A 22,653-nucleotide genomic window follows, 5' to 3' on the forward strand; every position below is an offset into this window, starting at 1 on the left:
CTTTCCCATGGCCTCTCTGGAATAGGCAACGGTTGCAATAACCCTGGTGCCTTCTGTCTGTCAAACTTGACCTTTTGGCATATTAGGCAAGATCTGACATATGCATTTACATTTGATCTTAAAGCTGGCCAATAAAAGAAGTCTCTACCCCTTTGACAATAGCATCAATGCCACGATGTCCAACATACGGTGAAGCGTGACTTTCAAGCAAAACTTTTGGCCTTAATGGCTTTGTAACGCATAGTCGGCCATGCATCATGATAAAGCCATCTTTAAGAATGTAATGATCATGATGTTGTCCGTTGATCAACTATTCATAGATTTCAGAAAAATCTTCATCAGTTGCAAATTGCTCTTTTATATCATCAAGTTCTTGATGATAAGAAATTGAAACAGCTGACACTTGTGGTTTGTGAGATAAGGCATCAACAACCACATTTTTTTTGCCTTCCACATGCACTATCTGAAAATGGAACATTGACAGAAAATTTGCCCAGCGCATGTGTTTCTCTGACAACTTTGCTTGTGTGAGAGTATCTGAGGGTCTGGTGATCCGTTTGCCTACAAAATCAGCACCAAGCAGTAGTGCTTCCAAGTGAAAAGTGCATGGATTACAGCCATCAATTCTTTCTCATAAACCTGATAAGTCTTTTTAGTGTCAGAGAGTACTCTACTCTTCTATGCCACGACTAGCCCGTTCTGCATCAAGACAACACCAATGCTGTTTCCACATGCATCACACTGCACTACAAATGACTTAGACAGATCTGGCAAAACAAGCACTGGATCTGTGGTCATTTTGGTTTTCAGGCATCTAAATGCTGATTTCTCCTTGTCAGTCCACTGCCACTTGAAAACCCACACAACTGTACATAAAGTCAAATGATTAGCCCTCTAGTGGAGCATTACCACTGCTCATATGGGATAGTAGGAGGCAGGAGGGAGCAAGCTCAACCGCCTATGCATGAGACAAAGAGAGGGAAGCACACGTAGCTTTGGTACCTGCAACAATCCACCATACGGTTGAAAATGCAGCCCAGCGTTCAATTTTAACGCCTCTCTCTCTCTCTTTCTCAAGCTGGAAAGTGCGCCAATTGGCAACTCATGCATGGTTTACCCGCTTTGTATCTTCGGGTCTAAAATATCTCAAACGGTTGCTCAGTTGACTTAGCGGCAGAGTAATAAAATATTCCTCTTGTCATTCCGGAGCTAATGACGCGAACACATTTCAAGGTCCAAAAATAGTAACTCCCTAAATTTAGGGATCACTTCCATTGCATTCCCTCGGGTCCCCTGACCATCTTTCAATATTGTGACCACATCTAAAAATGCAATGTGGCATAGATACAATGACTTCAAGTTGGTGTCCACTGACGGGTGTGCACCTTCATGCCTGGTCAAGCACTCTATCCTTCAGTGCCAATGCTAAGGCTTAGACAACTATTAGTCCAATGTCCCAATCGCGGTCTTCTATGGCCATGCAATGGTCCAAGCTTAATCCAAGAATATTGGGGGAAAATAACAGCAGCAAGAACAAGAAAAAGGAAGATATCTATACATATAGATTAGTAGAAAAAGCAACTACAGAAAAGATCACCACTTGGCGACACTGGGTGTGTCACGCTCTGACCATAAAAAATCCTGATTAACCTCTCTAGCTGGCTGATGCAGGAACCCGAGAAGATCCAGCAAGATGTGATGTACCACATAGTAGCCAACAACACCTGGTTGACCACTATAACTCTGCCAGCCAAAGAGAGTCGTGCCGAATTCCTATGGAGTAGTTTCCTCCTAATGGAAAGGAGGAGGGGAGTAGTGTGCTGCTCTAGAGACAAATCCAAGCCGACCTGATAGCCCAAATAGCGGAAATAAGTCCCTCTAGGGATCCACTTGAAGCCCTCACCCGACGACCAATGAGGCGCAGGAGCACTGCCAATCCAGAAAGCCACTGTCTTCCTCCAGTTGATTAGTGCTTCTGACGCACAACAAAACACCTCAAGAGGCTGCTGATAGCTGTGCAGATTGGTCTCATGGCCCTCCAAGTACATGGCTGAGTCGTCAGCAAACTCAGCGTCAAGCAACTCGTCTCCCCTAATAGGGAGCTCTAAACCACACAAACCAACCTCTTGTGAAGTAAAAAATCTACTCATCGCCTCAGCATAGAAGAGAAACAGGAGGGCAAGAGGACAATCCTGTCTAACCGAACGCGTAAGCATGAAGCGCTTCCCTCTTCCCCCTGCCAACAACTCCTGAGTGTGTGCATATCTGTAGAGAGCTGACACTCCTTTGATCTAAGTATCTGAGAACGCCATCTTGCGCAGAGAGCCCTCCAAGAAATCCAAGTCAACTTTGTCATATGCCCTCTCAAAATCAATAAGAATCACAAGGTCGTCCTCTGCTCGGAGGCGTGCAAGGGCTGAAGCCTCCTAGAAGGTGAAGATGTTGTCAAGGATACTGCGTTCCTTGACAAAACCTGTCTGGGTCCTATTTATAATGCTCTCAAGTAGGGGTTGAATTCTCAAACTCACAACCTTGTAGGCTGAGTTGAGGATGGTGATGGAACGCCACTGCCGAATCTCATCCAGGTCGCCACCCTCCTTGGGGATTAGGTAATTTTAACCCTCGCTCATGCTGTTAGGCATCTCTCTAGTGTACAGGATGTGCTGGTAAGCGCTACAAAGATCCTGACCAAGCGGCTCCTAGTACTCCAAGAAAAAATTGGGAGTCAAACCATCCTCCCCTAGGCAACTGCCTCGGGGGAGTGCCGTGAGGGCCTCATGAAGTTCCTCCACCTAGAGAGGCATCTCAAGTCTCTGACGCATCTCCTCAGTAACTAGGCAAGGCATGTGCGCCCAAACGTGCTCTGTGCATGAATCCTGACGCTCTGACTGAGGTTCAACTGAAAGCAACTCTCTGTAAAATTCAGTAGCAACTGCATGCATATCCTCAGGCTTTGTGGCTACTGACCATCAGGTGTCCTCAACTAGCAAACATTGGTGCACGCATGGCGAGGACCCACAGTCTCAAAGAACTCACCAGTAACTTTGTCTCCCACCTGGGTCCACTGAGAGGCCTGACGATGGAAAGAAAACTCATGGCGTCGCTCCTCAATGGTCATCAGCTCCTGCTGAGCTTGCTGCATGTGCTCCTCCATTCAAGGACTATCAGGATGGTGCTCCTACATCCGTTGCAGGGAAGCAATGCCTCGTCAAAGCTGTTTCTTCTCCTCCTTGGCTGCAGCCAAACGAGCTGCAAACTCTTGGAGGAAGAAACGACTAAGCTCAGCAAGTCCAATGGCCACTTTATAGTTGGGGTGCCCTCGACACTACTAGTTGGGGTGCTCTGTGTGCTCGAACTCTTTGTCCAAAGCGCCACCACCTGCTCTCTAAGCTCTATATCCAGTAAAATCCTCTCAGGGATGCGTAGTAACTCCCCTGCGTGTGTGCCAAATTCAGAATCACCATACTCTCTTAATGGATAAGGAACAAGCAATATGCAAAGGAGGGAATATCCTAATCACCGAATCAAATATTGGTGAAAGAGCAGTTTAGATTGACAATAGAATCCCAAATTTGATGGATCAAGAGAAGTTTAGTTTATATTGCAGGCAGATTATGGCCAGACAAACACGAAAAACCCACACCAGGCTATCAAGAGGTAGAGATGGACCTAGGCATGTGATCCATTCAATGAATGCGGTAGGTATTATCTTTGAGAAAGAAGCAGAGTCATCGGCCAAACAAAAAGGTGGTGGTCCAAATTGGTTACTTCTAGATGATCAAGAAATTGAAGAGTGGAAGCTCGGCACAGAAGATTTGTTGTTTCTCCTCTCTCAGAATGTGATATGATTTTAGGCATTAAGTGGTTTCGTGAGACTGATGCTGTCATAAAATTTGCGGCTAACACTATATAACTCTCAATGCCGACAGTGATTCACCTACTGTCTTTCATGGAGTGGATACTTCTCCTTCTCCATCTCTCGTTGCTAATATGGAGGACAAGATTGAAAGGATTCGAGATAAGGAGATTCTCTCAGTCTCTCTTTCTCCACTGCATGACACACAGGATTTGCATGATTGTGTGAAGCATGATGGTGATTTGATTGACCATGATTTGCATGATGATTTGCATGACAAAGACAAGCATGATGAATTGCATGAAGATGATGTGATTGTTCACAAGGATGATGTGTTAGTTGATGCTTTTTCTAGCGAAGCTAACCTGGTTGTAGATTCGATCAATCACCAAGAATCGATCTTTGTTTTCGAGTCGAGGTCCACAGATCCCCCACAAGAAGATTCGATAGATCCCGAAGAAGCGATCTTGGCTCTCGAGCCTTGGTCCAAAGAGCCATCAAGGAAGTATTATGTGTTCGCATGATTGATACGCACGCATTGTTCGAGTGTTTCATTCGTGAAGGTTTCCTGTATTTTAGTTAGCATCGTTATGTGATCCCTTTTCCTAGGCATGACATATCGTATGTTGAGCACGTTTCTCTCATGGATCAGCACGAATGTATGCGGATTGTTCATGAAAAGTTGAAAAGTATGCATGTAAGGAAGTCACATTCCATGTCTCTTCCTTGGCATGACACAGTTTCTGAACGAGCACATGATTGTATGAGCATCAAGCATGGGCATTTCCATTGTGATTTGCCACAGTTGATTGATTTCGATCAAACAAAAAAGATTCGACCGCATTGTTTGCATGTGTTTGATGAACGGGTTATCACTCCGTATCTATGTTCATCTACATTGCATACACAGTCTTTAGAGAAGACACTATTTTTTTCCTTCACTTTACATGGAATAGATATGTTCATGGTTTTGTGTTGGAGATGGTTTTAGGAAATTTCAGCCATGGAGATTCTTGAAGACGAAATAGTGACCAACATAGTCCCAAGTTGCATCAGTTCCATGCATCGTCATAGTACCACTTTGTGCAATCAATAGTAGACCACTCTCGCCGAAGAGAGTGGGGCCTTCGGAGGAGGGTTTTACAACGTCTCTGGTGTCGTATCTCTCTTCTCTCTTTCTCTCAGTCTCATACACTTGCACGCACAATATCCACTCACTTTGTTCGTGATCGTAGCACTCTCCATAAAGAACGGAAGGCTCTCCCTTTTATAAGAACTAAAAGGAACCTTGAGCAAATATGGATCACTCATCTTGAGAAAATACAACATTCATTCCGGTGCACCTTACATTGGTATCAGAGCTTTGGCAGTGTTCTGTATCACTCAAGGAAAGAACCACAAGAATTATTTTTACTTGTTGAGGTCACACGAACCCAAGTTCGCTTGGGAGTGTCGATTCCTAATCGTGTTTTTTTAAGAGTGACAGGAATCCCAAGAAAGAAGGGCTTGTCCAGCCTCCCCTTGTGTCTCTTTTCACTCATTGAGAGCGAACCGTGCACTTAGCGACCGGCCAATCAACGTGAGGTGGGAAAAAGCAACCTTGGTGTGAGGGCAAGGCCGCCAAGGGGTGCACCCGCGGAAAAGAGTAAAACTCGGGTGAAGAGAAGATCCTTCTCACAAACTGCCATATGTGTGGCTGCCATGCCATCCACTAGAGCATGCATAATGTGGGGCATATTCATCACTACCTCCTCCCGACTTAGTCGCACGTCGAGAGGGGTCGCTTTTTCCACCCTTGATGCATGCGATACACAATGGGAAGGAGAAACCAACCGCCGAGTCCATGGCTTCTGCCCTCTAGCTGCCAGAAAAAGTACTTGAACTCTGAAGCAAGCAACCTCAAGGTCGGGAGAAGAGGCGCCAAGGAATCGTGTGAAATTGTAAGCGAAGAAGTCCCGCCATGACGCATGTTGAAACTAGTCAGCCCATGAGGGACTGTTGCAAAAGGTGACGTCTGCACCACTAGGGGCGTCCACAGAAAAGGTTGCTTTTCCCGGCCCAGGCTGCTCATGGCAAAAGTACTGCCAAGAGACGTCCTAGATGTCAAGGGAGGTTTTGTCCCCTGGATCGACTGTGTGGAAGGATAGGGGGTAAACGACGGAGGAGGAGAGCTGGTAGTTTGGATGGGAGGGGGGGAGGTGGTAGTTGGGGGGGGGGGGGGGGGGGGGGGGGGGGGGGGGGGGGTGGGGGGTGTGTGTTGGAGGCGGAGGGGTAGGGGCGGTAGGAAGGGGGGCTGGTGATGGCAAGGCCGAGGTGGAAGGGGTGTTCATCGGCTCTTCCTAGTGTAGGGGGATCGAAAAGGTTCCGTGTAGGAACCCATTGCTGTTGGCTTGGTGCAGGGCGGCCACTCCGGGTGCCGAACTGGCGTGGTGGTCATTGGCGACGACGACCGCGAACCTACTACCAGCCCTCCTCTACCTGGGCATGAGTCTTGGAGGATGCACCCGTTTGTGCTCCCTGTGTCCGTGTCTGCTGGGCCTTACCAGCCGTAGTAGGCTGGGCTTGTGTCGTGGGTCGGGGCCTTCTCCGTGGACAGGCCTTCGCAAGATGGCCCATCCATCGACAAATGAAACACTGATTCGGGAGGCCCGAATACTCCACATTCTGATGGAGCCACCCACCCACCATTCACCCGAGGTAGTAAAATGACCTTCGGGAGGGTGTGGGGGCCTCGAACCAGAAAGCGGACTGTAGGTATGCTTGCTGCCTTGGCAACAACAAAAGCTGCCCTGCGAGGTGTCTCCAAGACAATCCCAACCTCGGAACCTATCAAGAAAAGGAGCGGGGGATACTCTCTCCTCAGGCTAGGGAAGCAAATTGAGATGAGTAGGTTTGCCTCCTCGACAAGAGCATCGGTAGCTAGATCGAAACCATAGTTTTTTCATACGTCAACCATGCGTCTCACTCGGGCGGGTATGGAAGCCCGATATAAGCCCGATTCAGACCCCCCGAAGATTCCATACGGCACTAAAAAATTAGTGTGTGTGTGTGTGTGTGTGTATATATATATATATATATCATAACAAATAGCAATTAAATTTAAAACACTAGACTCTAGAGAGCAGCCCAAAGCCACATAATGCATTAAAACATCATAGAAAATGTAGAATCTAGCTAAATCAAGGAGTCGGGAGCCGAGAAACAGATCAAGATCTCTGATCAATAGATACATCAATGAATCATGATCATACTAGAGGCTACAGCAAAGCAGGAGACGGCAAAATGTGGAGCCTCCAAAACCAACAAGACTGTATACTAAGTACTCCAAAATTCAAATGACAAACACTAGACTCTAGAGAGCAGCCCAAAGCCACATAATGCATTAAAACATCATAGAAAATGTAGAATCTAGCTAAATCAAGGAGTCGGGAGCCGAGAAACAGATCAAGATCTCTGATCAATAGATACATCAATGAATCATGATCATACTAGAGGCTACAGCAAAGCAGGAGACGGCAAAATGTGGAGCCTCCAAAACCAACAAGACTGTATACTAAGTACTCCAAAATTCAAATGACAAAACATAAATAGAGCCTAGAGGGTGAGTCCAGCGGCTCGATGCTAAATAGTGAATCCAAAACATAAGTAGAGCTAAGAGGAGTCAGGACCGAGGCTAGAGCAAAATGCAATGAGCTCTAACTCTCATCAAAGGCCACCTCCTCATCATCATCCTCATCATAACCCTTCTCATCCTCATCCTCATCCTCATCCCAAGCCTCATCCTCAGCAACGGAGCATGAAGTCCCAATATCACTGGGCATGCTAATCGGAAGAGACTCCATAACATCATCAGTGCTCTGTGCAATAGCCTCCTGAATCTCCTGCAACTCGAGCAAGCGCTCCTCATCCTTCTCTTTGTTAAGTATCTCCAATGTCACCTCCCATCTCTCATATCCGCGCTCTTTGATCTTGCATAAGAGCCTCAAGTTGGTGTGTATGTAGACAAGCTTCTCGGTATGAGCAGGAAGTAGTCTATCTCTTCTCTTGGTGTGAATGAGAGAGAAGGTGCTCCAATTTCTCTCACATGGAGAGGCACATGTCCCTTGAGAAAGCACCTTAAGTGCAAGAGTCTGCAATGTGGGCGTGCAAAGCCCCAAAAGTCTCCCACCATTTTACACCCTCTTGCATTCCCTTTGGATCCTTTGCAGTAGGATGAGCAAATGACTTTCTTTCAGTGAGGAAAGTGTCAACTCATCAATGAGGGTACCCTGGATGGTCAAATCACCCTTGGTATACTTGTCCGAAAATGTCATCCACCGTCATGAACCTCACTATCATTGAATTGCCGTCTTCCTCGCCATATAGGATGCAACAAGTATCCCACAACATGCAATGGTGTGCACATCATATTCCATCTATCAACGCATAGGTCCTTGATCTCTTGCATCCTTGCCGCATCAATACCTTGCATGTTTTGAATTTGCTCAACCATGCGATCCGTAAGCTCATACACAAGCCCCGTGGTGGCTCCTTTCCTATCAGCCAAACGAAGTATCTTCAAGATGGGAGCACAAATCTTCAAAATCAACTTGGCCTCTTGCCAAAAGGATGCATTAAACACAATGTTCGAGACCACTATGGCCTTTGCAGTCCTGGATGCCTTCATTTTCACAAATTTTGCATCAATCATAAGCCTACGCACACCTTGCATACATCTCTCATCCACAAGACTAGCCAACATGATGAAGTAGTAGGCAAATCGAGTGGCCGATGGCTTCAACAACTCCTTCTTGCTAAGCATTCGAAACAGTGCCAAGATAGTGGACTTCCTTGTGACAAATGTGACAACCTTTGTTGCATCTTCAAGAATTTTTGCAATCCAAGGGAGCTTCCCAATATCCTCAAACAAGAGGTCCAAGCAATGGCATGCACATCTCGTGAAAAAAATGTGTTTCTATTTCTCTTCCACCATCACCTCCGAAGGGTGATAGAAACTCAGCTCGTTGGTTTTGTAGAGTAGGTTCAAAGCATGAATGACCGCTATATAAACCTGCACCTACTCTTGGGCATTGACGACGTGAGTAGGGATGTCATAGCTGTTGTCCAAGCTATGCATGATAAAGGTGATAATCTTATTCTTCCTGTTTGGACAAGCAGCGAAGTTGAGATCACATATTGTCGAGTTTGGTTCTTTGCTCTTCGTAGGTTTGTAGCAGTATTCATTTTTCGATTTCGTATTTAGCTTACGTGAGGACTTAAGTATGTGTTCCGTTAGAGGTTGTTGTGTGAAGTTTGATTTCTAGGATTAAGTTTTTAAGATGTCTTATCCTTTTTTTTTTGCTTAAAGTTGAGTACTTGTTTTAAGCCAAGTAAGTTGCATCAACTTATTTTACACATGCCTTTTCTAAAAACATTTTTAAGTTAATAATGTTTTGTTTTATCTAGTTTTGTTTCGTAGCAAACAAAGTGATTTAGTTTGTTTGTTTGTTTGTTTTTGTTTTTCTTTTCTTTTCTTGTGTCCCTTGCTTTTATAGTTTTATGAGTGCTTTATTCCCTCTTATAATTCGTGAGTTCAAACTATTTTCAACTTATGAAGGTATATCTCTTCCATCATTTGCCCGGCCCCAACACAATTAGTTGCATTGTCCATGCATACCTGCACAACATTGGAGGGTCCTACCCAAATAATCACATCCTTAAGCTGCTTGAAAATAAATTCTGATGTCTTTGTCCTTCCAGATGTGTCCACAGATTTCAAAAACACAGAACCATGTATAGAGCATGCAAGAAAGTTAATGATAGACCTGCGTCTAGTGTCAGCCCATCCATCACATACAATTGTGCATCCATGTTTTTTCCATTTCTCGCGCACACCCATGATCTCATGACCAATGCATTTGACCTCATCATTTAACTCTGTGGTGCGCAAAGCATTGTATGTGGGAGGCACATAAGATGGACCAACTTGTCCAATTGCCTTGACCATTTCCAAAAAGAAAGGACTCCGCACTTTTCATTCAGGAATTTCCTCTGCATAAAAAAACCTGCGCAAGGCTTGATGTGCTTGCTTGCGTGCTTGCAAGCTAAATGCACTTGCCAAAGGCCCTTGTGCAACCTTCCTCTTCTTGCTCGAGGACCCCACATTTGATTTGGAAGCCGAAGTCCCAGTGGCACTTACATGAGCACTCCCTGATGCATGTGTTCTCATTGAGCCTGAGGCATCTCCTTGAGATAGAGAGGCATTACCTCCCAAATCATCCACCAAGGCATCTACAAATGCATTTGGGTCCTTCCCATCATTGTGTACATCTACATGCAATCTTGTGACCACCTCTTTGACGTCCTCGGGCACACTGTCACATGGGCCTACACCATAGCCAGAGAGGGACAATAAATGTGCACGAATACGGGAGGGACCGCCGTCCCAAGTATGCCGACAATACTGGCATTTACATGTAAATTGCCCTTTCTTTTGAGGATTCAATTGTTCTACATACTGCCATTCGGGACGCTTCACTTGGCCCATCTGGATTCTGCAAACTTGCAAGGTGCACACTGCAAACCTTGACAAAGTGGAGGCCTCACGAGTCAAGACTCAGGAGCAGCCCACGGCCCACGGGTAACGGAGGGCGTGGATGAAGAATCAGCCGCGCGTGGGAGAGAGTGTGGGTAGGGCTCCCGGCTCGCGGTCTCGAATCTCAAGCCTCAATCGAGTCAGTGTGTGCAGAAATGGCAGCGCTGTAGTTTTTAGAAAACTCGCGCAGAGACGTTTTGGGGCACATTTGACAATTTGGGGGAAAATTCACCAGCTCGTCAAAATCGCCCTGCTCACATTCGGAAGCGGCAACCATGCGCCAATCATACGCGGACGCGCCCGGAAGTCAGATTGCCCAATCGGACACGTATGAAAAAAACTATGATCGAAACCATGGCGCCACTGTCGAAAATGAGCTCTAGTTGCTCGGATGGCCAAGGGGACTCATTGCAATGACCTTGGACGCCATTTCGAAAGTCTCAAACTCAATCTGATAATAGCCGCACTTGAGAAGTTGAACATGGATGATCTTTCCCAACTCTGCTTCAAGGCTGACATGGAGGAAATTACGCACCTCCCCTCTGCTAGGTCGGGTGCCGATGATCTTGCAAATAACAGACGTGGCCTGAAGACGTGCCACCTTTGCCGCTTACTCTGTCGGTGAAAGAGCAAGTCGGATGGTGGGCTCAGTGGGGTCGGGCGAGGAGACTTCTACGGAGTCCCTCTGTGGCGGGGCACGAGCATCCATCTGTGTTTGCTACCGCTGGCAAGGGTGGTAACGATGCTTAGACATGGCTTTGGGCACCCGACAGTGCAAAAACAGAGAATTACAGTATGATGAAAATCTGTTACAGCGCACTAGAAAGCCTCTAAATTGCGAGGGAATCTGTCCTAAATGTGTGCTTTTGACCTACTGGGGTTTTGGCATCGTTATGTTGAAATTGGGTGAAAAACTTGCAATTTCAGCCCTCACCAGGTTTGGAAATCTTTGTGAGGCTTTGATCTACATTTCTGGATCGTCTGTTCTTAATTGAATAAAGAAATACCGAAAGGGGCGCCAGTCTTTGGGGTCTACAAGGTGTTGGTCTTTGTGTGCACAGTGACATTGTAGTCGCTGGACGCATTTGTGTTCTCTTTTCTTCTCAATGCTCTGTGTAAAGTTAATAGGTAGTTAAATTAGTACCGCCCTCTTCTGTGTACAGGCCAGTTATATGGTTCCATTGACGGGATAGTCATTTTTTCTTCAAAAAGTGCAGTGTGGATTGTTGTGGCTGAAAGCAACACACAGCTTGTCAATATGGCAGAGAAGAGATACCAAGTATCTGAAGAGGGATCTTCCTCACATGGCACAAAGAAAGTTTCTTCAACTCTTCAAGAAGAGGATAGGTTGTTCAGAGCTCAACTGCGTAGCTGCATGGAAATGTTTCAGCAATTGGCTAAGAATCCAAAGATGCAGGAGTTCTTGAGGCTTCTACACAAGAATTTCAGGCTCGGATGCAGGGCATGACTGAGCCGTTGTAGGAAAAGGAGATTTTCAATGCACGAGGAAAAGCCCATGTGGTTGATCAACCGGCGGTGTCCATTGATCCAAGGCAATTTTCTTTACCTGGATAGGAACCGTTTATGAATGGTCAAGGGAGTAATGAGCAGGCTATGCGTCAAACCCTTCCGTTATCTACTACATATCCTAGTTATTTTGGAGCTGGTTCAGTGTTTCAAGCTATGGCTGGACCTTCCATAGGTTATATGCTAGGGAGTCTGTTTGGGACAATGCAAACAGGCATGGTTAACCCTATGTATGCGAACATGGGTGTCCGACCAGGTTTTCAGGGTGCCTATGGTTAATTTAGAGTGCCTGGAACACAATTTGGTATAGCTGTTTTTCGCAGCCATATGCCCAAAATGCAAATATAACAGGTATAACAGGTGAAGCACCATTTTTGCGAGCACTTGTTTATGACAATGTGACTCCTTTGAGTTAGTCTAAGGATTACAAGGAAGGTGGGCAGGTATTGAAGTTTGAAACTTTCAAGGGAACTGAGGATTAACCGAAGGCTTTGACCTTCATACAACAATTTGATGCAGCTTATGCTGGAGGAAACTTCACCGAGTCTTTGAAGATACGCACTTTCTTGAAAGGGAATGCGCTTCAATGGTGGACTGCATTGTTGAATCAGGGTCAAGCCCCTACAACATGGGTCCAGTTCAAACAACTTTTTGCACCTGCATGGGTGACAAACACTTTTGAAGTGGATGTGATGACAGAATGGTAGGAGTTGAATGCTAAACAGTGTGCGAATCTTGAGTAGTACAATAAACAATTCTGGGCCGCACTGTTGCCAGTAACCTCCTATAGTTTTGTGCCGTTGTGATAACAGATACTATTGCGGATTGCCCAAGAAAATCATGGACTATTGCAGAAAGAGTACTGTTATGAATATGGTGATGTTGATTGAGAATGCGAGAGTGGCCAACAATCTGTCGAAGGGAGATTCCGATGGATTTAATAGCCACAAGAAAGGGTCCCAGGGTGAACAGTTTTCAGCCAAGGGCAATGCTGTAGCAAAGCCTTCTGTTCCTCCCACAAAGAAACCCTCCACTTATGAAATTGACATGTCTAAGAAACAGTCTAAATTCTCTTCTGGGCGAGGACAAGGACAAAAAACTCATTTTTTTGGCAAAACTGTTGAAGAAAGGAAAGCTCTGAGAGAGGCCAAGAAATGCTACATTTGTGAAGAGGAGGGACATTTTGCAAATGAATGCCCACAAAAGAAGTCACAGGATAAGGATGACAAGTCAGACGATAAGGAAAGAAGCCAAAGCCGAGTGCAACACTTGTCCCAGATTTGGTTGGTGACCAAGCAAACATAGATGCCACGGAATTGTGCAGAGCTTGGGGCAAAGTTAGAGACCAGACAGTATTGGTTTCCTTTGATCGAGGAGCCTGTGCAAATTTCATATCACCAGAATTGGCATCAAAGTTGGGCATTAGTCCAGAGGAGATGGGTATGACAGATGAACTTTGAAGCAGGTTTGGCATGCCCAGGTCATTCAGAGCCTGTTATGCCCATTTTGGGGAAACTTCGTCTGCACATTTAGAGTTACGTGGATGCAGAAGAATTTCATATTATGCCACTTGAGGGCTGCGATGTGTTATTGGATATCCCATGGTGTTGCAGGTTGCATGCTATGGTGGATACTTAGAACAAAAAGATTACCCTTGTACATAGAGCAAAGGCTCATGTCCTTGATGTAAAGCTTAGAGGCAAGTTTGTTCCAGTTGTTTCTGCTTCTGCTATTTCATCTGTAATAAAGAATCATCTTTTTGCGTACTTGATCTTTGTAAAAGAAGCACCTGAAGTTGTATCTAATTTGTCTACCTTAGATAAAGATAGGTCAACTTTTCTAAGCGGTTTTAGTGATTTTTTTTGGAACTCTTTGCTAGGATAGTTACCTCCTAAGAGACTTGAGGATCATACCATAGATCTTATGCCAGGTTCTAGTCCACCAAATAGACCACCGTACAAGGTTAGTGTAGCCCAGCAGAAAAAGATTATGAGTCAGGTCTACGAGCTTTTAGAGAAGGTTCTTATTCAACCCAGTTCATCCCCTTTTTGTTCGCTTGTATTCCTAGTGCAGAAGGATTGTTTATGGCGCATGTGCATTGACTTTCGTGCCTTGAATAAGAATACCATCAAAAACAGGTTCTCCATACCAAGGATAGATGGCATCCTTGATCGGCTTGAGGGAGCGTCTCTGTTTACAAGGATAGACTTAAAGGGTGGGTACCACTAGGCATTAGTCCAGAAGATGTCCATAAGATTGCATTAAGGACAACATGTGGTCTCCATTTGGTCTCACAAATGCTCCTGTCAGGTTCAATAGAATGATGGACAAAATATTTAGACCACATAGAAACTTCGTGGGTACCTTCTTTGATGACATGATTGTGTACTCAAAGTTTGAAGAGGAGCATAGGAATCACTTGACCGCAGTTCTCAATGAGCTACGGAAGAATAGGCTACTCATTAATGCGAAAAAGAGTGAATTCTTTTTGGAAGAGATTCACTTCCTTGGGCACATTGTTTCAAAGATGGGGTACGTATAGATCTTGCCGAAGTGGAAGCAACCAGGTTATGGCCAGATTTGAGATTTGAAGTCTGTACATGACATTCGAAGCTTTCTAGGCTTATGTTGCTACTTTATGAGGTTCATCCGAAATTTTACTGACATTGCTTCTCCACTCCATACTCTACAAGGGAAAGCAGTTACTTTCAAGTGGACAACCAACAAAATTTCAGCCTTCAAACACTTGAAAGAAAAGCTGACTTCAAATTCGATAATCATTTTGCCAGATATTTCGAAACCTTTTGTGGTTTAATGTGATGCATGTGGCCACAATCTTGGTGCATTTCTAATGCAGAATGGCTGAGTAGTTGCATATGAGAGCATAATTCTTTTGAAGAACGAAAGAAATTTGCAAGTTTATGAGAAAAGATAACTCATGCTCTCACTAGTTGGAAACACTATCTGCTGGGGGCTGATATTGTTATCCAAACAGATCATCAAGCTTGCGATACTTTCTCACACAAACGAAGCTGTCTGAGAAACACATGCGTTTGACAAACATCTTGTGAATGGTCCATTTTCAGATTGTGCATGTGGAAGGGAAAAAGAATGTGGTTGCTGATGCATTGTCACGAAAGCCCCAAATTTCGGCAGTGTCAATTACGTACTGTTGTGAACTAGGCGAAATAAAGACACAATATGCCTAAGATTCAGATTTTGCAAGGATTTACGATCAGCTTGTTGATGGACAACATCATGAACACTATATGCTTAAGAATGACTTTCTCATAATAGATGGAAAGCTATGCGTTACTAAACCGTTCGGCCAAAGGTTTTGATGGAAAGTCATGCTCCACTTATGCTGGGCATCGTGGAATTGATGCGATAGTGAAAGAGGTTGAGGCATTCTGCTATTGGCTAGCTTTATGTGAAGATGTTAACACTTTTGTAAGATCATGCTTAGTATGCCAAAAAATCAACTTCGACAGGCAAAAGCAACCGGGATTGTTGCAACCATTGCCGATCTCTGATGGGCTATGGGAAAGCATAGCGATGGACTTTATCTTTGATCTTCCAAGGAAGCAAACATGCGATGATGGGATTTGAACTATCATTTGTAGGTTCAGTAAGTAGGCCCATTTCTTTCCTGTTAGGAAGAAGATAAAGACAGAACACATGGTCAAGGTATTCATGAGCAATATCTTTAAGTATCACGGGATGCCTCAGTCAATTGTCAGTGACAGGGATCCACGTATGACTAGTCTTTTCTAGAAGGCATTGTTGTGCATACGTCAACAAGGAAGGCACCATTTGAGATGGTGGAAAGAGGGAAGAAAGTCCCAACTATTTTGCAAACTAAGGACAAGATATTTGAGGCAGACAAATATGTGCAAGATATGGATGACACATACAAGAAGGTAAAGATTGCTCTCGAGAAGACTTGGGCTAAGCAAAAGAAAGCTGCTGATCTTCACCGTCGTGAACTTGTAAATTCACTTGGTGATTGGGTACTTTTGTGCTTTGAAAAGGCGAGGTTAAGGAAAAGGAAAGGCAAGGAATGTTTGTTTTCTAAGCTCAGCATGTGATATAATGATCCTTTTCAGATTTCAAAAAAGCCATGTAGCTTACAGGTTGAAGCTACTAGAACGTTGTAAAATACATAATGCTTTTCATGGCAGCCTTCTAAGGCCCTTTGTTGGTAATGTGCTAGAGAACATGCTTGATGAGGAACAACTCGAAGTGGAATAATTTGATGAGATTCTTGTTCATAGATATTGGCACATAAGGAAAGGAAGGTTAGAGGAAAGGTTGCAAGACGCTATCTGGTGAAGTTCAAGAACTATCCATCTTTGGATGCGAAATGGATGAAAGAGTATGAACTGGTCGATTCACCTCAGCTACTGCAACTATATCTTGAAGCCTTTTAGATGAAACCCACAGTGACTTGATGTAGCTCTTTGGAGCCAGGTGAGAGCATGGTTCATGGATGCTCAAAGGAGTAGTTTGGCAATTGTATCTACTCTTTCCGTACAGAATTTGGTTAGAGAAGTTTGTGCTTGAGAGCACATTGGAAGACTTCTATGCTGATATATGTGTGGTAGCCAAGTTGCAGGCATTGTCCAATCTTCCAACGCTGCATTTCTGGAAGCATGTATATCCTTGATTCCCATCATAGAATATATGTGATATCAGGAGACATCAGCGTGTATTATTGGCATGCAAGTGAGGTCGCTTGTAGTATTTCAAGGGTGGGGTGTGTCATCAGGAGGTGTATGTTTCCTGTTGCATTCTTTAAATAAGTACTACATATTCTTATTTATTTTATTTTTACTTGTTTGCCCTGGAACCCTTGCAAGGTACAAGTGGACATTGCATGGCCAGTGTGAAATGGCTGTGGCCGAGCGGGTTTCTCACATTGGGAATCTAGGTCGGTCAGGTCGGGCCAGTTAGCACTGAATTCTGATGAGTATGGAAGCCTGTGTGCACCATAAGGGAATTTGGGCCACTCGGCAAGTCACTTAAAACTTTATAAATTGGTGGGAACTAGGGAATAATTAAGCCAAAGAGGCAAATTGGACACATGCCAGTAGGAGAGCAACCTGTAAGTCAACACACACTTCCAGAGGCTCTCATCCCAAGAGGGGGCGCCCGAAACTGAAGTGGAGGCTGATATTTTATCATTGTGAATTAGAGTGTGTGAGTGGTGGGTGTAGGTTCACAGCTTTAATGGAAAGCTTGCCTTCTCCTTTGTCTCATGTAGCGCGATGATTTGCTCTCGTGCATCTCTCTCTCCCCTTTGCACATATGGTAATGCCCCACTAATTGGGCTTCTCAGTTGACTATGTACAACTTTGGGGATTTTATGCGCGTTGGCCAAGGCAAGAGCCTTCTGAGGGTTTTGGCGTCGTTATGTTGCTGAAATTGGGTAAAAAACCTGCAATTTCATCCTCGCCAGGTTTGGACAGGTTTGTGAGACTTTGATCTACGTGTCCGGATTGCCTGTTCTTAATTGAATAAAGAAATACTGAAGGGGCGCCAGTCTTTGGGGCCTGCAGGGTGTTGGTCTCTGTGCGCAGTGACATTCTAGACACTTGACGCATCTGTGTTCTCTTTTCTTCTCAGTGCTCTGTGTAAAGTTACCAGGTAGTTGAATTACTACTGCCCTCTATTGTGTACAGGCTGGTTATAGTAGGCTAAAGGAAGGCAGCGTGCGAAGAGGAAGGGGCAATACGAGCAACGGGTGGGGAGTGCGAGAGTGTAAACACAGCGGGTGCAAGGGCAGGGTGGGGGGGAAGTGCGCGAGTGTAGGGGTGGACAGTGCGTGAGGGGAGAGAGGGGGCAGCGAGGGCGACGAGGGCAGAGCTGCAGGCAGGGGGTGGGCAGCGCGTGAGAGGAGGGGTGGGGGGCAGCGCGTGAGGGGGGGGGGGCGCAGCGATGGCGGGGAGAGCAGAGCAGTGAGCGTCCTTAAAAAAGTCGTCCCTGTCCAACATTAGTTGCTTAGAGAAACATCTATGGCGATGGTCTGATCTATGTGTAAATGTGTCCATGGTCCAATTTAACCGTTGTTTTTGCATGCTTATTCCCATTAGCATTATGCACAGTCTATTCATTATTTTCTTGTTAAAATCCTGTCTGTCTAATGTCTAGTGAGAAGAGGTGATTACTTACAGGCTTTGGCCTCAGTCTTTGAAGGATCTGGCCATATGCATTGCTCTTCTGTCTCTGGGGTTTTAGATCCTTAATCTATCTGAGACATGTATTAACCAATCATCTGCTTCCAGGTCTTTACAAAAGTTTCCGCTTTCCTATTTGCATTGCAATGGCTTTGTACTTGGTTACTTGTGTGATAGCCCTACGGATGATGTTCGCATGGCAGGGAGTGGGCTGTGGAAATTCTAGCATACAACACGTGCTCTATGATTATTCAAGCACTAAAATAGTTCCTTTTGTGCCTAGTCTTTTTCACTTACCTATTTTTCTGTAAGGGCTTGCCTGTGGAAAATAAACGGCAACGTGTCTCATGGAAAATGGGGATTGTCGATGTTGAGAATGCAGCCTGAAGCATTGTGCTTTATGTTTCGTGAAGCCATCTAGAAATATGTCTGCATGGAAGTGGAAACAGCTTATGGTTGCCAATTTGGTCTCAATCTTTGGGTGATGCCAAATCTGCATAGCAATTACCCACTGAAAATGCTTCAATCTTGAGTTTCTGTAATTGGTGCAAAGGAATGACAAGATTTTCATTTCTGAAAATGTTGTAATGCAACGATCCGTGTAGTACTTCACATATTTGTGCTTTTCAAATGGTCTGTCATTTTGTCGTGATGTGACCTCATGCATGAGTTTCGATATGTTGATTCTTACTCGCAGATTCATGCTGCCATTTAAATTTTTTGCATTAAGAGAGGACAATTTCAAGCAACCTTTCCACTTCTAGAAATGTCAAAAGGTCAGCTGCAGACGTAGCATATTGAACCTAGAGTTTTCTGCGTCTTAAGATTGTGTGTGACTTTTACAATCCAGTAGTGTATAATAACATAGATGCCTCCCCATAAAGGCAGAAAGACTTCTGAAGAATTCTGGTAGAAAGTGCTAGAAACTGGTTCTTCTAAAGTATTTTGAAGGGTATTTGAAGTCAGTGATGCCAGTGAAGATAGTGGTTTCTTCCTTTTTAAAGCTTTCTGGGTATTTTACATAGACATGGTTTTCTTTTTAGGTGCCTGAACTTGACAGATGATGGGCTTTCACGGCTTCTGGAGTCCTGTCGAAGCATACAAGTACTTTATCTTTATGCTGTCTCAAGGTATGCATGTGCTGAGAGAAAATTGTTGTCATCACTCTTATGCGATGTTTATTTCAGAAATTGATGTTGCAGTCTTACAGATAAGTCATATGCAAAACTGGCACACCTAAAAGATCTAAGAGTATTGGATTTGTGTGGAGCTCAGGTAGGCCTGTTAAATGTTTTCAAGTCCTGTTTTTTATTATGGTAGTCTTTTTTTTGCTTAGGATGTGTTGATTAGACTGATTTCACTTTTACAGCATTTGACAGATGATGGTATTTGTCAAGGTTTGTCCAAATGTAAGGATCTCGAATCTCTGAACTTGACATGGTGAGCTGCACAAGTTTTCTTCTCTCTTTGATTGGATCTGGTCTTTGTTTCACAAAATTAAGATTTTGTTCAACAGTGGTCTGGCAAAAGCGATTGGACCCACACGAAAGAGTTAGGGCCACATGACCACCTGATGGATGCCCAATTAATATGAAACACGTCCTTGTGTTCTTATTAAAACAGATTAATGGCTAGGGTGGCTTGCTAATTTTTGTCACCTTAGAACGTAAGTTTGGAGTATTACTCCATGATAGTTTGAGTTTACTCTCCAACCCCTTAAACAAAAGAGGAACATGTCTTGAAGAGGAATCACCATGCCAAGAGTTTTATATCCGAAGTGATAGTGTTTCCATGCTGTTGAAAGATGATCAAATCGTTTCGAGAATCAACATCAAAAGAGAATGTGGAAAGCTTCCTAATAAGAAAACCCACTGGTCGAATTTTTCTCCCTTTGACTATGTCAACTAGAGATACTTTCTTTTGGTCTTCTTGGTCTTATTCATCATCTACATTGATCTTTTCGTTTCCATCTTCCTTAGCAAGATGCTACTTTTTGATTGGTCTCCACCGCTGTAGTCTAAACAATTGTCTTGTTGGATTGCTTGGGTGAAAAGCAATTGGCTGAGCTTTGATACCACTAAAACGGGTTGGTACTCTTGACAGACGGTCGAAAGGGGGAATAGGTGGAACACACCCAGCACAAACAGCTACCTCCCTATAGCCCAAGGTATTTACAACACCCCAATCCTCTAGCAATACTCGCCACTTCTACAAATTTCACTCACTTACATTCATCCCTAATAAAGGGCTTTCACCTTTTTCAAAAGGGCACAAGGGCCTCACCTTTTGGCTCTACAACCTTAATCCTGACACCCCTTTAACATAGCCCGAGTTCCCAACATCCTTTGGCTTCGTATTTGGTGCCACTAGCCAATTAGGGCCCTGTTCATGTCGTAGTAGAACACCCTAAAGTTCCAAGGTCTTAAAACATTCAAACTCGATTTATTTATTTCAAAAAAAATGTAAATTTTATAAAAAGAAAATATAAAAAAGTTTTAGAGATTACAAAGCTTTTCTTCCCATCAAAGACTCGAGCCTTTATTTGCTTGTAATCAAAGGTGTGCATTTGCACAAGGATTTTTCACATATTGCACAAATTCACTGCATTAAACCAAGGCATGATAACTCTTCCCATCAACGACTCGAGCCTTTATTTGCTTGTAATGAAAGGTGTGCATTTGCACAAGGATTTTTCACATATTGCACAAATTCACTGCATCAAACCAAGGCATGATAACTCTTGGCTACACAATAATCATGATTGTACGGGGATTTTAAACAGTGCCAATATTTATTGGTAAGACCACCCCTTAACCGAAGCACCAACATAATCATGCATATACACAAAACGTGCCTCTATGATGAATATGCACCTAACATGAATGAAACCATGTGCATATTTACCATTAAAATCCTCGAGATTCCAAACACAAAGTACACATTGTGGGAGGACAAGAAGAAGAAGGGAATGCCAACACTATCTATTATGAGGATATGCTATAATGGGTTTAGACACTACCCCGAACCCAAAGTTCGGAGGTAAGAACTACCCTATTGCATCAGATTCCATCTTTATGAGCCCCATGTAGTTACCCGATTTAACCCATATTAGACTCCATTGATTAGAATCCATGCACTTCATGTAAGCTTCAACTTATGAGGGCATCTATTGGGGTAAGTCGTTATCTTACACTCGATACGTGACCAACCCCTAAAAGCCAAGCATACTAAGCATGCACCCTTATGTGCATGCATGCATACCACTACATAGATTTCCCTAAACATATGCTTCTTTATGGTAAACATGCTATTCGGTATAGCCACATGCTATTTGACTTTTTTTCCACGTGATCAATATCAGTTCCCAACATTTAATGCCACCTTCCTTTTTTGAGCCTATATAAGGCCATAATGCTTAACTTGTAAATAGCTCTCTTGAATCTTATCAATCTACTTACTTTTTGCATTTTGCACTTGTGTTGCTTATGTCAGTTATTAGATTAGCATATTAACTTAATGCTCTAATTATGAATGCGACTAATCATTATCCGCTTAATCAAGCATTACAGCGGAGTGGCGGAGTTCCACCCCGAGCGTGCACTGGCCCCAAACTGTGGCGTCCCTTTTGGTATTTCTTTATATTGCTTCAACACGGTACAACACTCTAAGCTCTGCTCTGCATCTCCCGCGGATAGTTTGCCGGAGAGTGAGCCCTTGGCCTATCAAAAGTAGTTACATAAAAAGCATCAGGTTCTAAAAAGCATATGGTCTCCAAAAGCTAGCGCCCTCAAGGCTAGTTTGTACACTAGTGCCATGTCAGTAGCTTCTTTGCAAACTGCGGTTTCCGTACGGTAGCCATGTCAGTGCGAATTGCGGGCATCTGTATAGGTGCCAGCCACATCATCAACCTTCACTCTGTCTTCTGTGTTTGTGTGTGCGCCTTTTATTTCTAGGCCCCATCAGGTGGGGTCCCATAAGTTGTTGGGGGTTACGGGTGTCAGAGAAGGGGTATGCTCTGCAGGCCTATCTGTTCTTTGGGGACAATTATAAAAATTATGCCCCGATTGATAACATCCAAAGCATCGGGCTTCTTGTAATAGAGTTTCTCGTTGTGGTAGTGTCAAACGAGGCCTTTGTGGTTGACTTTCACGAGAATCCCAGGAATTTGGTCATTGTGGCCGAGGATTTTGAGGAGGGATCTTCTGTAGTAAACTCTAGCTTCCCTTTCATAAGCTTGTATCCGACCGCAACATGGTCCATAATTGTTGATACTTGTTTAGAGAGACAATATTCGTGTAATGGTGATGAAAGTCCAATTGTATATGGCTCGCATTGGTTCTCCAAGAGAATTAGCTTGAAGAAAGACAACGGAAGGTAAACATCGAGGAACCTTTGGTTGTAGTCTTCCATGGTTTTCGTGGCAAGCAGTTCAAGTTTTCCCATTTTGACAAAATCTGGACTTCGAACAGGGAGGTCATGTAGCTCCGTGCAAAAATTGTCTTGAAACCTTGCCAAGTCCT

The 22,653-nt window shown here is 44.1% G+C and overlaps 1 protein-coding gene and 1 pseudogene across 1 annotated transcript in view; one reads left to right on the forward strand and one right to left on the reverse strand.

Moving 5' to 3' along the window:
* The window catches only part of LOC147424848 (F-box protein At3g58530-like), a 92,634-nt gene that overhangs the window by 62,713 nt on the left and 7,268 nt on the right, over positions 1-22,653 (forward strand). Inside the window, exons 7-9 of the mRNA XM_086500252.1 lie at positions 19,177-19,263; positions 19,336-19,408; positions 19,503-19,573. Of these exons, the coding sequence (XP_086356378.1) occupies positions 19,177-19,263; positions 19,336-19,408; positions 19,503-19,573 (231 nt within the window). The remainder of the gene's footprint in view (positions 1-19,176; positions 19,264-19,335; positions 19,409-19,502; positions 19,574-22,653) is intronic.
* LOC147424849 (uncharacterized) lies at positions 311-10,382 on the reverse strand (annotated as a pseudogene).

Source organism: Adiantum capillus-veneris, chromosome 25 (assembly GCF_014529385.1).
Source record: "Adiantum capillus-veneris isolate H3 chromosome 25, ASM1452938v2, whole genome shotgun sequence".
Taxonomy (NCBI): Eukaryota; Viridiplantae; Streptophyta; class Polypodiopsida; order Polypodiales; family Pteridaceae; genus Adiantum; species Adiantum capillus-veneris.